A 14,557-nucleotide genomic window follows, 5' to 3' on the forward strand; every position below is an offset into this window, starting at 1 on the left:
TGAAGAGGCCTCTCCCCCTCTTAGAGCGCGCCTCCAGAGCGGCGCGGGGGATTGTGGGATGTGGGAACTGAGCCCGGCGCCCGGTGGGGGGACTGCTGCGCCAGCGCGGGGGGCTGGTCAAACCAGATGGACCTTAGCAGGTGGGTATAGGCCACTGTTCTGTCCCAGGAGTCGCAGCCGCTTTGAAGCAGCAGGGGGCGGGGTTATGTGGGGGAAGGGCGGGGGTCCTTTAAGAACCAGCGAGACCCCCACCGCTGTATATGTCCTGGAGCCAGCCTGCGGATCTCCTCAATCGCCACTATCCCCTGTCAACTCTCGAGCCTGTTCATAGCGCTTTAGTCTTAAAAGAGGAAAAATCCCTTCCCCTTCTTTTCTCTCTTTTCCTTCACAGCTACCTCTCGACCCCCTTTAAAAGCAAAAAACCAAAAACTGCATCTTACTATGGTAATGTTCAACGATGCATAAAAACAGAATAGTGTAATGATCCCCCAGGTACCCATCACCTTTTTTCAGCAATTATCAACATATGGCCAATCTTGTTGTATTTTTCTGCCTCCTTCCCCGCAAAATTAGTTTAAAGCAAAATCCCAGACATCATATGCTTTCATCCATAAATACTTCTTTATGTATCTCTAAAATACACGTTTCTTTAAAAAAAAAAAAAAAACCAAAAAAACAAAAAAACCTTTATCGCACCCAACAACAAATAATTTCTTAATTTTATTTAATACCCAGCTTGTCCCGAAATTTCCCTGATTGTCTTAGAAATGTCTTAACTGTTGACTGGCTTATATTAGAATCCAAACAAGATCTACGCATTGCATTTTGTTGGCACCTGTTTAAGTCTTTTATTCTAGGGTGGTTCCCCCTCCCTCTCATTTATCGCACAGTCTGATTTGGCTGGTTGCATTTGTTGGTGTCCTTTATTATGTTCTTCTGTCCCCTTTATGTCCTGCAAACTGGTAGATCTAGAGGCTGGGTCAGATTCAGGTTTAATTAATTAATTAATTAATTTAAAAAAAGATTTTATTTATATATTTGACAGAGAGAAAGATCACAAGTAGACAGGCAGGCGGGGTGTGGGGGGAGTAGGCTCCCTGCTGAGAAGAGAGCCTGATGTGGGGCTTGATCCCAGGACCCTGAGACGGTGACCAGAGCTGAAGGCAGAGACTTCACCCACTGAGCCAGCCGGGCGGTAAGAGTAGGGTGGTGATGGGTGATGTTGAGTTCTTCAATCAGGAGGCACATAATAATGTCTGGATGTTTCTTTTGTGTTTGTGATATGAATATCCAGTGTTGGGTTTCAGTGTTGTCAGCCTGATCCATCCATTATAGTAATACAGCCAAACTTTAGAAGGGAAGTGTCTACATGCTCTCCCCTCCATCTCTTTCCCTCTGTTTTTTTTTTTTTTTTTTTTTTTTTTTAAGATTTTATTTATTTATTTGACACAGAGAGATCACAAGTAGGCAGAGGCAGGCAGGGGCAGGGGGAAGCAGGCTCCCCACTGAGCAGAGAGCCCGATGTGGGGCTCGATCCCAGGACCCTGAGATCATGACCTGAGCCGAAGGCAGCAGCTTAACCCACTGAGCCACCCAGGTGCCCCATCTTTCCCTCTGTTTCACAAAAAATCCCGACACTTTTGTGTTGCTAAAACTCTTCCATGTAGCTAAACTCAAGAGGCAATTCTGTCCTTAACGCTGGTTCTGCAACAGCCGGCCTATCCTGTGCTGTCCAGTATGGTAGGCACTAGCTACACAGGGTACTGAAGGTTTAACTAGTCCTAATTTAGATGTGCTATAAGTATAAACACACACTGGGATTTCGAAGACTTATTACTAAAAAAAGAAAAAGAATGTAAAATATCTCAAGAGTTTTTAAAACATTGGTAATAGGTAGGAGTGCCGGGGTGGCAGGGAAGCATCCCACTCTTGGTTTTGGGTCAGGTCGTCATCTCGAGCTCCTTGCTGAGCATGGAGTCTGCTTCAGATTCTCTCTTCTCTCTCTGCCCCTCCTGTTCGTCCTCTCTCTCTCTCTCTCTCAAGTAAATAAATCGATTTAAAAAAATTTTTTTTAAAGATTTTATTTATTTATTTGACAGAGAGAGAGATCACAAGTAGGCAGAGAGTCAGGCAGAGAGAGAGGAGGAAGCAGGCTCCCTGCTGAGCAGAGAGCCCAATGCGGGGCTCGATCCCAGGACACTGAGATCATGACCTGAGCCGAAGGCAGTGGCTTAATCCACTGAGCCACCAGGCACCCCTGATTTAAAAAAAAATTTTAAAAAAACATTGTCAACTTGTTGAAACAAGAGTATTTGGGATGTATTAATAATAAAACATATGACTGGACTATTTTATTAAAATACTTTCACCTGTTTTTTTCTTTTAACTGTGGCTACTGGAAAATTTTATTTTATTTTATTTTTAAATTTATTTAAGTAATCTCTACACCCAACACAGGGCTCGAACTCATGGCTCCCATGATCAAGACTCACGTGCTCTTCCGACTGAGCCAGCTAGGTGCCCCCCCAATTTTTAAATGATGCACATGGCTTACATTATATTTCTATTAGAAAGCATTGTTTTACACCTAGTGGTTTTCAAAGTGTGATATCTGGGTCTGCAGTAGCAGCATCATATGACAACTTGTTAGAAATGCAAATTATGTTGCTCTAGACCCACTGAACTGTAATCTCTAGGGACAAGACCCAGCAGTCTGCATTTTAACAAGTCCTCCAGACCAGTCCTGTCTGAAAACTCCCCTTCTGGTTTCTGTGACACAGCTCTCCCAAACCCACCCACTTCTCACTGCTCCACTGTTAACACCCTGGTCCAAACCCCATTCAGTGTACCACCTGGACCACCACAATTGTTTACAGACTGGTTTCCCTGCCTCTAATCTTGTGTCCTATTTGTAGTCCTCATACAACACTTTGTGGTGGTGGCGGGGAATTGTCTTTCAAAAACATAGATCATACTACTTCCCTTCTTAAAATCTTCCAGCGGCTTTTCATTGCACTTATATTAAAATCCAAGCTCCTTCCTGTGGCCACTGCACCCCCTCCAGAACCCCACATAGTCCTTCACCCTCCCTTTCACTCATTCTGCCCCAGCCATCCCTTCTCGCTGTTCCTCACACACTTCCAGCTCTTTCCTGGCTCGGGGACTTTGTGATGGCCATTCCCTCTTCTGGGAACATGGTTCTCCCAGATCTTCATCAGCCTGACTCTCTTGTCCTTGAAGACTCTCAGCTCAGATGCCCCATCTCATTGCTGCCATCGTGTCACTGCTACTAAAGCCTGACTCCCCTGTACCCCCATTCACACAGTATCACCCGCCTTTCCTTCTTCCTGGCATGTTCCACATGCTGTCCTTTGTCTCCATTTGCTTTTCTGTTTCCTCTACCGTAACGGAAGCACACAGGGCAGGGACTCCCCTCTCTGGTTTACCACTTTTTGTCCCCGGCTCCTCACACAGCACCTGCACACAGTACACCGTAGGTTCTCAGTAAAGGTCTGTTCACTGACCCAGTAAGTACTCTCCTCGGTCTCTCCTGTCGCTTCTGTCTACTCTGAAGTAAGAGGACCACTGGCAGCCACAGCATTTGAAAATTCAGAACACCCCACAACCTTCTTGGTGTTTGCCTTCTGCCATGTTGGGTTATCTGACAACATGGAGCCCACTTGTCTGTTTGGGCACAGTGGGCAGGAGCTGCTCTACCTGTGAGGGCCTGATGAAGATACAGATATTAGAACAGAGGATGTTGACGCATGGAGATGGTTATGCACCAGATGGAGGAGATGGGGGGCTAAGCGGGAGCCAGCGAAGCAATCAGAAATTAGCAACAGTGGGAAGCCACTGTCACTCCAGGCTGGAGGAAGAAAGGGAGGAGGTGGCATCAGGAAAGCCCAGAGACAAAGTCACCTAAAAGAAACTGGAGGCCCAGTGGGACTGTCAGGCTGGCTGGAGCTGTGAGGAGGCACAACCACGGGGAGAGGGATGAATTGCCATGGCCCCTTGCTCCCACTCTCCAGGCTCCTGTCACTGCTTCCCACTGGCAGAACCCCAGATAAATCCAGATAAAGGGGGAGACTGGGAACTGTGGCTGGGATGCAGGCAGAAAGGGGAATATGAACAGTTCTGGGGATAAATACAGCCTCGATCAGCACAGCATGGATTCCCTGTAAATCAGGGTCCCCCACCATGCTCTGTTATCCCACACCAGGCCCTGCTCACTGGCTTACATTACATGTCTGGCTACTGTAGCATGCAGGTTAGGGTAGAGTTTGCAACCCCAGTGTTTCAGTTATCTTTTGCTACATAACAAATTGTCCAAAAATTAAGCAGCTTAAACCAACCATTTTCTTTTTCCTCTGACTCTATGGATCAGCTATTCAAGAAGGGCTCAGTGGGGCTGGGCTGTGCTCACTTGGTGTCCATCATATGGTTGAAGTCAGATGCTGAGTGGGGCTGGAGGCATTTGAAAACTCAACTGGAGGGACGCCTGGGTGGCTCAGTGGCTTAGGCAGCTGCTTTTGGCTCAGGTCATGATCCCAGGGTCCTGGGATTGAGTCCTGCATGGGGCTCCTTGCTCAGCACAGAGCCTGCTTCTCCCTATGCCTGCCACTCTCCTTGCTGTGCTCTTTCGCTCTCTCTCTGATAGATAGATAGATAGATAGATAGATAAAATCTTAAAAAAAAAAAAAAGAAAAGAAAAGGAAACTCAACTGGTCCAGGTAGCCAAGGTGGCTCACTCATATAGCTGGCAATGTTGACCGTCAGATGAAAGGTCAGTGGGCTGTTGATCAGAGCAAACACACGGGGCCACTCCAGCATGGTGCTCTCACGTGGAAGCTGGCTTCTTTCTCCCAGACCATGTGTCCCAAAAGTTCCAGGGCATTTTTTTTTTCCTGAATTTATTTGGTCAGAGAGCCTGTATCAGCTGTTGATGGCAACTGTCACTCCATTTCCTTCTTCCACATTCTTTTGACCTCATCGGTTCCCAACACCTGCTCAGATTCAAGGGCAGTGAGGGGGTGGGGGGAGTGGAATAGACTCCACCCTTGAAGGAAGTTATGGTAAAGTCAGATGGCAGGAGGCAGGGAGAGGGGTGAAAAATTGGAGCCGTTTTTGTAGTCTTCCAGAGTCTCTGCTTTATGGAGTGTGTTAGGTAAGGTAAATTACTAGCTACCATTAACCAAGGAACCCCCAGATTTCAGTGGCTTAGTACAGTCTATATTTCCTTCACACCATAGTGTGATGCAGTCAGGATCTGTGGCTGAGTCACCCAGGGAATCAGGCTCCTTCCATCCGTTGGCTCTGGGCAACTTTAGTTGGCTTGTGCCTCCTTGCCCCCCCGCCATCCTCTCTAATAGTGGTTGTTAAAAGAAGTGAGGGTCACAAGTGGGAGGTTTTTAGAGTGACACCCGGAGGTCCAATGAAACGCATTTGCTGGGGCGCCTGGGTGGCTCAGTGGGTTAAAGCCTCTGCCTTCGGCTGAGGTCATGATCCCAGGGTCCTGGGATTGAGCCCCACATCGGGCTCTCTGCTCCGCAGGGAGCCTGCTTCCTCCTCTCTCTCTGCCTGCCTCTCTGCCTACCTGTGATCTCTGTCTGTCAAATTAAAAAAAAAAAAATCTTAAAAAAAAAAATTTAAAAAAAAAAAAAAAGAAATGCATTTGCTCACGTGCTGTTGGCTTACATACCTGACTGCAAGGGATGATGGGAAATGTCCAGCTGTGTGCAAAGGAGCAAAGGGAAGCCATTTTAGTGACAAATTAGCCAGTCTCTGCTGCACATTTTAGAACGTGGTATCTCTGAAAATAGGAAAGTTTTATTTATTTAGTTTTCTTGTCTATTGCCTGTCTCCCTCCACATAGGATGTAAGCTCTGTGAGGGCAGTTTTGTTTATCATTACATGTCTTTCACCCATCCAGGAGCCTGGACAGATAGTGTTGGATAAATGAATACATGCATGAGTGAATAAAAGTTTAAAAACTTCAGAGGATATAATATTACAAACCCAGTAAGACTGATATATTTTTTAAAGATTTTATTTATTTGTTTGACAGACAGAGATCACAAGTAGGCAGAGAGGCAGGCACAGAGAGAGGGGGAGGCAGGCTCCCTGCTGAGCAGAAAGCCCGATGCGGGGCTTGATCCCAGGACCCTGAGATCATGACCTGAGCTGAAGGCAGAGGCTTTAACCTACTGAGCCACCCAGGCCCCCCAAGACTGATATTTCTAAGGGAGTTTTAGAAACAGGAGAAATCTCTCATGGGTAACGAGCACTTAGGTAGGACATAGGTTAGCAGGATATGAACCCTATTACAGAATTCTACATAACAGTGGCTTAAACAAAGTAGAAGTTTATTTCTCTCTCACCAATAAACCAACAGTCCAGGGCTTCATGGTATCAGAGATCCAGGCTGCTTTAACCTATGGTTTTGCCATCACTTGGGGAACAGCCTGACCTTCGTGGTCCAAGATGGCTCCCACCACATCCGCATTCCAGGCAGTGGGAAGAAGAAAGGGGAAACGGACTCACCCCACAGCTCTTTCTTAGCATAGGTGAACTGAGAAATGAAATCTTAGCTTTGGTGTCTGATTTATTTTACCCTCTGTGGTGTGACAGTTGTCTCCTTGGTTCCTTTCCAGGGCAAAGAGCAGAGGTCTGACAGCAAGGTCAGGTCACAGATGAACAGGGAATATAGGTGCTCATTCCGGGTTCATACAAATAATTTACAAAAAGGGGCAGGACGAAAACTTGTGTATATGATATGGTCAGAAATCTGAAGTATTTGCATGTACATTGTCATATCTATTGATTCTGCTTATTCTTGTTCATGTTGTCTTAGACTTGTAGGAAGACTTTGAAGACCAAATACAGTTATACGTTACTCCAGAGGAGATATTAATCCAGGACAAGACCTAGGTTTACCTGGCTTAGGGCATATAAGGATAAGCTATTAGTTCACATGAAGGCTACGTGACTTCGAGCTCACTCTTACCTTGAGTGTAACAGCATTCAGATCCCAGCTTAAAATGAAGAGCTTATGTTCAGACTCTCTGGTCAGGGTGGGTCTGGGCATTTACTTCTGCCTCTCTAGTCCCAAACTGTCTTCTGGATTGGAAAATGCCCTTAGAACAATGTGAAAGCATTTCTTCCGAAGGCATTTGTGCTCTTGGTTCCTCTCTTGTTTTATTTTGGGTTTGGGGTAGTATTTCCTTACCCTCTTACCAGTGCTTTGCTACTTAGAGTAACTCTTCCCATATATTTCATCCTGCATTTTCATTTGTTCCTCAGTGAGATGGTGCTTTCTGGTTTCTTAGACCACCATTACTGGCAGCAGAAGTCCTGTCTTTTTATCCCCCTGCAAATTTGCCTTTATGTATTTGTTGTGTTTTCTGAAATTAAAATTTTTTTAATGATTATACAAGTTAAAAATACTCCCTGTATGGGGCTCCTGGGTGGCTCAGTGGGTTAAAACCTCTGCCTTCAGCTCAGGTCATGATCCCAGGGACCTGGGACCAAGCCCTTCATCGGGCTCTCTGCTCCCCAGGGAGCCTGCTTCCCTTCCTTTCTCTGCCTGTCTCTCTGCCTACTTGTGATCTCTGTCTGTCAAATAAATGAATAAAATCTTAAAAAAAAATACTTCCTGTAAAAACAGAAATTTTAAAAATAAAGAAAACAGAAGCAACCTAAATCTCACCACCCAGAGATTCCACTGTTGATATTCTCTTGAATGTCATTCAGTTTTTGCTGTGTAGATAAACACAATTTTACATGCATAATTTGATATAAAAGGCATCTTGTTATATATATTATTGTTATCATCTATTTCTTTCAGTTGCAACCCTGTTTTCCTCTTACCCTCCCCGATCTCCTATCCTGACCCAGGTCACCAGTGTTACCAATGGTGGCAGCCTGAGGTGTCTCCTTCCACAATTTTATGCATCACCTCTCAATATGCAAACATATATCTACATGTTTACAAGGGGTTCTTCTGGTCACTGTTTGGCCTCATACTATATTCTCTTCTCCCTACCTTACTTTTCTCAATTAAAATCTCTTCAAATGAGCTTAAAGAATTCTAATTCATTTATAATGACTGCATTTATGACATAGATGAACCACAATTAATATACCCATGGATCATTGCTCTAATTATATTTTAAAGACCTTCATTTCACAAATAAAAAGTCAGTTGTTGTGGTCTAGGATGTCTGTCCATGCCCAGTGTCAGGGTCATGTTCCTGCCAAGAGGAAGGACAAAGAAAGGGAGCCCACATCTTTGCCTCGAGGGACACAACCTGGAAGTTGTTTCTTCCCACGTTCCACTGGCCAGAAGACAGTGACAAGGCCTCACTGGCCTCCAAAGAGGCTGAGAAACATAGTCTTGGCTAGGAGACCAGACACCCAATTACAAATTCTATTTTAATAGAAGGGGAGAAAACAATGCCTATCACCGGGATCCTGCTTCATTCACCTTGCAAGTCAGTATTTGCCAGCATTTTCCCAGAAGTCAAAGTGGGAAACATCTGTTTACTTGTTAACATTGCACCTGGTAGGAAATAAAGACATCATGAAACCTCTTTACTAGTTCTTTTGGTGCTTACAATTTTCATCTCTTTAAAACAGTTTGGTTTTTTTTTTTCAGGTAGAATTTACATAGAGTAAAATACATCCTTTTTAGTATATTTTGTGAGTTTTGACAAGTGCATACAGCCATGTAATCATCACCACAAGAAAAATAGAGAATTTTTTTCAATTTTTATTTTTTTATTTTAGAGAGAGAGAGAGCACAGAGGGAGAGGCAGAGGCAGACTCCCCACTGAGCAGAGAGCCTGGCATGGGGCTTGATCCCAAGACCCCAAGATCATGCTCTGAGCTGAAGGCAAACATTCTACTGACTGAGCCACGCAGGTACCCCCCCCCTTTTAAAAAGATTTTATTATTTCTTTGAGAGAGAGAGAGAGCACAGAGGGAGAGTGAGAGAGTGAAGCAGACACCCTGCTGAGCAGCTAGCCTGCCAGGACCCTGAAACCTTGACCTGAACCGCAGGCAGATGCTTAGCTGACTTAGCCACCCAGGTGCCCCTCAAGAAATTTTTAATTTAGAGAATTTTGAAAAGATGAAACATAAAAGAGTATGAGGAGTCCTCTACAGTCTATCTGCCCCCCGACAACCATCCAACTTGGGCCCATCCTTTCCCACTCATTCTCCTCCCCTGTGTGGTTATGTAGCATTGTATTTTATCTGGAAATAGTTAGGTATTCACATCAGAATTTTATCTGAAAGTGAGAAGAAGAAAGAGGTGCCTTTTCCAGGCAGGCTACCTGGCTTACAACTGCCCGCACTGTGACTGTCTTAGGACTCCTTCCACAAGTTGAGGCTACCTACACCCACCTCCTGGCTCTGGTCATTAAACCAAGGTTACGCCTGACCCAGATGAGGCAGTCATGTTCTTCACTGCATACAGTAGAAGCACTAACTAACTTAAACAGCAAAGGGGATGTGTTCAAGAATGTTAGGGCCCTTCCACCACGTTCTTTGTCAAAGCAAAATGCACTGAGGCTTCTTCTGTCTTCTCCCTCTTTCATTTTGATGATGTTGCCCTCATCTACTTGTTCTAAGATTCCTACATTCAAATTCCAGGGAATGAGGAAATCAGGAAGAGTGGAGTACATCTGTCCGCAAAGGTTAGGACTTCTAAATTGCTCATTTATTCCCACATTGCTCATCAGCCAGAACAAAATTCTATGACCACTCTACACACAAATGCAGCCAGAAAATACAGTTTCTAGTTTGGTGGGCAGATGCCCTGCTGAAAATTTCATGGAAGAAGAAGCAGCACGAGGATATTGGCAGACACTAGTATTCTTATCTGACAAGTGATCAATTCAAAAAGAAATGGTGGGCACGTCTGGGATCCCTTAGACCTCTGCAGGGTTCAAGAGCCATCCTTCATCCAACCCATTACTGGTGGCCGTTTATTGCAATATTGAAAGAGTATTTACTGAGCACCTACTGTGCTGAGGATATAACAGTGAAGAAGGCAGGAAGGTTCCTGTTCTCATGGAGTTCCATTCTAGAGAAAGTAGCAGACAGGAAAAATGGGATCACACAGTTCAGAGAACTTCAGGTATGATAAATACAGGAAGAAAATGAAATTGATGGTGGGAGGTGGCTTGAGTGGTGGTGGGCAGGAGAGGCCTCTGTGAGGGTGTAACATTTGAGCTGATATCTGGAGGGTGAGAAAGGGCTGACTCTACCTGAACTTTGAGAAAAGCATCGTAGGCAGGGGGAACAGCAGGTACAAAGGCCCTGGGGTGAGAATGAACTTGACTCAAGAAACTGAAGGCCAGTGTAGCTGGAGTAGGGGAAGTGAGGGAAAGAGGGGTAGGAGGGGAGGACAGAAAGATGGGCAGGTCTTTATGTAAGTATATGTTTTTTATTTCTCTGGGGTAGATGCCTGCTTCTGTGGGATTGCTGGATCTCTGAGTAGGTGAATATTTACCTTTATGAGAAACTACCAAACTCTTTTCCAAAGTGGTGGTTCTGTTTTCCATTTCCACTAGCAGCGTGAGATTTCCAATTGCTCCCCGTCTCTGCGGACACTCGAGAGGGTCAGTCTTTTTCATTTTAGTCACTCCAGTGGGTGTGTAATGGTATTTCATTGTGGTTTTAATTCGTATTTCCCTAATGACTAATGATGTTGAACGCTTTCGCTCATGCTTATTGGCTATCCGGGTCTCTTCTTCTGTGATGTATCTGTTCACAATTTTTAGCCACTTACAAAATTGGTTCCCTGACTTTTCAAAAAGCCTCCCCTGACCACTATGGGGAGGATGGATTGTAGGGGGCAAAAGTAGAAGAGGGAGAGTAGGGAGGGGCTGTCGCTTCCACAGAGACGAGCTTGTCACAGGCTCACCACATTGCCTGCTTTCTGGCAGAGTCAGCCTGGGCCTTGCCCAACTCTTGGGCTGCTTGCCAGGACAGATTAAGACACTTCACAGATCTCATGGGAGGTGAAGCAGCCCTACTTCCTGGAGCCTGGCACTGGGTAAGGGGTGTCTCCCAGTCAGCTGGGTGCCCTCCATCTCACCCTTTTTTCATCCAATGGCCCATCCACCCACGGAGAGCCCAGGCCGACCAGCCTGGATCAGTGTTCTGTGCTCTGTACCAGTACAGTCGTACCAGTTGCTAACATATTTAATACTTTATTTTTATTTTTTTTATTTTTATTTATTTATTAAAATATTTTATTTATTTATTTGACAGAGATAGATCGTAAGTAGACAGAGAGGCAGGCAGAGAGAGAGAGAGAAGCAGACTCCCTGCCGAGCAGAGAGCCCGATGCGGGACTCGATCCCAGGACCCTGAGATCATGACCCGAGCCGAAGGCAGTGGCTTAACCCACTGAGCCACTCAGGTGCCCTAATACTTTATTTTTAGTTGGTAAAGAGCCCACCCCCACCCCCACCTCCACCCCCCACCCCAGATATCTGCCACCACCCGTCTGTTCCTTTGGGATACCTCAGACTTCCCCACATCTCAGCCACTAAAAGGTAGGGGGCTCCAGGACACAGACCCGGCTGTATGGCCACATTTGCTTGATTGGTTGGTGCACGAGTATAAGGGCTATTTCTGGGGACAGCTTGGGCCTGGCTGGAGTCGGGAGGACCAGACCGGGAGGCCGAGTCTGAGGGGTTGAGGGAGGTTGGTTATCAAGGTGAGCCCAGAACTAGAGACTTGAAATACTAACAATAACAGTAATGAGGAGGACGGTGATTAAGAGTCACTGAGCAGATAGAACATGCCAGGCAGACATTACTCTGATAGACCTCACAAAATCCTCACAATAAAATTGGACCACAGCAGCCATGCCCCCAACAGTCTGCTCCCCCAGCCCAGCCAGAGTGAGCTCGAGAGCACTGAGTGCTGGAGTCAGATGAAGCCCTTCAGGCTCAGAGTTTCCCTTGCTCTCTGAAAGCCAAGAGGCTCATTCAGCTTCCGCCATCTCGAGGCCCCTCTGGGGCCTGTTCTCTCTGCGCCCACTGCAGGCCTGGTGGTGGTGGTGGTGGGGATGTTGTTTCTTTAGCGACCAGACTGGGCCAGGCCTGGGTGCTCGCGGCTGATGGCAGCCAGTGCTGCCTCCGACTGGGCCCTGGCCCTCCTCTGGCTTCCAAATCCCCCCACCAGGAAGGGCCACTCAGAATCTGTCCCATGACAGACATCCAGTTTCCCCTTTTCTCTCCTGAGACCAGGCCCAGGGAGCTATGGGGTGTGACGCGCCGATGGGGGAGGGGAGCTTCCTGCCTTGGGCCCATCCCCCCAGTGCCCTAACCTCAGGTTCCTCCTAGCCAGCCCCAGCTGAAGTCCCAGTCTCCTCCTGGGTCACCTTCCCTCTGTCCTCACTTCCAGCTACTTCCTCATTCGGTGGTGCAGCGCAGCCCAGCCCAGTGGTCTGCATGTTGTCCCCCACTCACCTCCTTCCAAACCCCCAATCCTGTGTCTGTGCTGTCTATATCTGTGTCCCTGTCTATCCCTCTCTCTTCTTCTTGGCCTCGCCACCCCTTTCTCCTTCCGTATCTTTCCTCTTGGCTCTTTTTTCCTTCTCTCTAAGGGTCAGATATCTGTCTTTGTGTCCTGTGTTTCCTTACCAAATTTATTTGCTACGTGACCTTGGGCAAGTGTCTGCACCTTTCTGTACAGTGGGGATGACGATGACAAAAGCGTCTACCTCAGATGGCTGCTGAGGGATTAAAAGGGTTAACACCTTAGGACAGAATGCAGCTCATTAGTGCCCAGATCCTGAGGGCTCTCTTAATATCCTATAAACATCACAAAGTTCTGATTATCAAATAATTATAGCTGGTGCTTATAAAAAGCTGACGAGTGTCAGACCCTGTTCTAGAAACATTAATCCATTCGCTCCCCACAAACCCCTACAAAATAGGCACTATTTTACTCCTTATTTTACAGATAAGGAAACTGAGGCCCAGAGAGGTTGGATGACTTATTTAAGGTTGCCCAGCCAGGAAGAGGCAAAGGTGGCTTCAGTCATAGCTACTAACTTCCTGGTACACTGATGGTTGGCCCCCAGTTGGGCACATGGACCCTTTCCCCTTTTATGTCCAGTGGTTAGGGGCTACAGCATGGCCCCCTGGGGGTGTCTTGGCCTGTTTCTTCCTGGCGTTATCTATCTCTGTCCCTCCTCCTCTACTGTCCCCTCCTCCCTCCTGCCACCGCCCACCTCAGACTTCCTCCTTCACTTGGACGCAACACCACATCCCACTGGCCCTTGGACTCCGATGTCCAGCGGTGTTGCCTGCGTCATGGGGGTCCTTGGACCTTCCACCAGGCTCCTGTTCCTGCCTCTCCTTCTGACTGTGGGTGGTGAGTTGGGGGCTATCACAGCCACCTCCCGAATCCCTGGGCTCAGCTTGGGGCAGAGCAGGGAGCAGGGTAGAGAGAGAACCAAAAAGGGAGATGGGGGAAAGCAGAGCCCCAGTCCCCCAAAACTTATGGCTGTCTCTCAGAGCCTGAGACCCCAAGATGTGGCCTCTGGTAGCAGCGGCGGGGGTGGGGGGAACTCTACTTGGTGTTGCAACAGGACAAGTCGGGGTAGAAGTAACACAGTCAGTGACCTTGACGCTGGCCCACAGGTCCCACCAGACACGGCTTTCCACTCTTATCTCCTGGCTCTCGGGACCCATCCTCCCCAGCTTCTGCACCCACCCTCCAGTCACAACCCCCTGCCTCAATTTACCTTCTTTTTCTCTCCTCAGGTTTCAGCTCTGTCCAGGCACAGGACGGTAGGCCTAGACTCTGTAGTCCCCCTCCCTACCTCCCAAAGAGCTCCCCATCTCTGTCTGTTCCCTAAGCTCTCCAAACCTTCCCCTGTTGACACCTCCTCCCAGTTCCCAGCCCCCAGTGACAACCCCCAACCCCTGTCTCACATTCTCAGGATGCAACTGCTCTGTGATGAGTCCCGGGGTGCTGGCGGGGATTGTGCTGGGGGACCTGGTGCTGACCCTCCTCATTGCCTTGGCTGTGTACTCCTTGGGCCGGCTCTTCCCTCGGGGGCGAGGGGCTGTGGAGGGTGAGTGGGGCTGGAGGGGATAGCCTGGGACTCTCTGAGGGAGGGGTAAACTCCCAAGTCACAACCAGCCAAAGGGACAATGATGGAAGGGCTGATTTTGTAGCAGCAAAAGGATCCCAGTTCACCGCCTTAACTCTGCATTCTGCACTACCCCCCAACCCCCCAACAGTGACCAGGAAACAGCGCATCACTGAGACAGAGTCGCCTTATCAGGTGAGAAAACCCTGCTTCTCTTCCTCACATCTCACTCCTACCCTGTGGGTGTCTGTCTTAAACACTTCCCCAGTCCTTCTAGAACCTAGACCCTAAAGCCAATTTCTCAGCAGCATTTCAAACCCTCAAAGGCTCTTGGAGAGCATCTGTCCAAAACTGCTTTCTTTTCTTTTCTTTTCTCTTTCTTTCTTTCTTTCTTTCTTTCTTTCTTTCTTTCTTTCTTTCTTTCTTTCTTTCTTT

At 47.2% G+C, this 14,557-nt stretch overlaps 1 protein-coding gene across 3 annotated transcripts in view; it reads left to right on the forward strand.

Moving 5' to 3' along the window:
- Nucleotides 1-37: 37 nt before the first annotated feature.
- The window catches only part of TYROBP (transmembrane immune signaling adaptor TYROBP), a 16,906-nt gene continuing 2,386 nt past the window's right edge, over nt 38-14,557 (forward strand). The window contains exons 1-4 of one of the 3 annotated variants that reach the window (XM_059381326.1): nt 44-140; nt 13,791-13,817; nt 13,970-14,104; nt 14,274-14,317. In XM_059381326.1, the coding sequence (XP_059237309.1) occupies nt 59-140; nt 13,791-13,817; nt 13,970-14,104; nt 14,274-14,317 (288 nt within the window). In that variant the 5' untranslated portion in view covers nt 44-58. Of the gene's footprint in view, nt 141-13,261; nt 13,399-13,790; nt 13,818-13,969; nt 14,105-14,273; nt 14,318-14,557 lie in introns of those variants that run through there. The other 2 variants (XM_059381325.1, XM_059381327.1) reach the window with 2 other exon arrangements.

The sequence above is a fragment of the Mustela nigripes genome, chromosome 17 (genome assembly GCF_022355385.1).
Source record: "Mustela nigripes isolate SB6536 chromosome 17, MUSNIG.SB6536, whole genome shotgun sequence".
NCBI lineage: Eukaryota > Metazoa > Chordata > Mammalia > Carnivora > Mustelidae > Mustela > Mustela nigripes.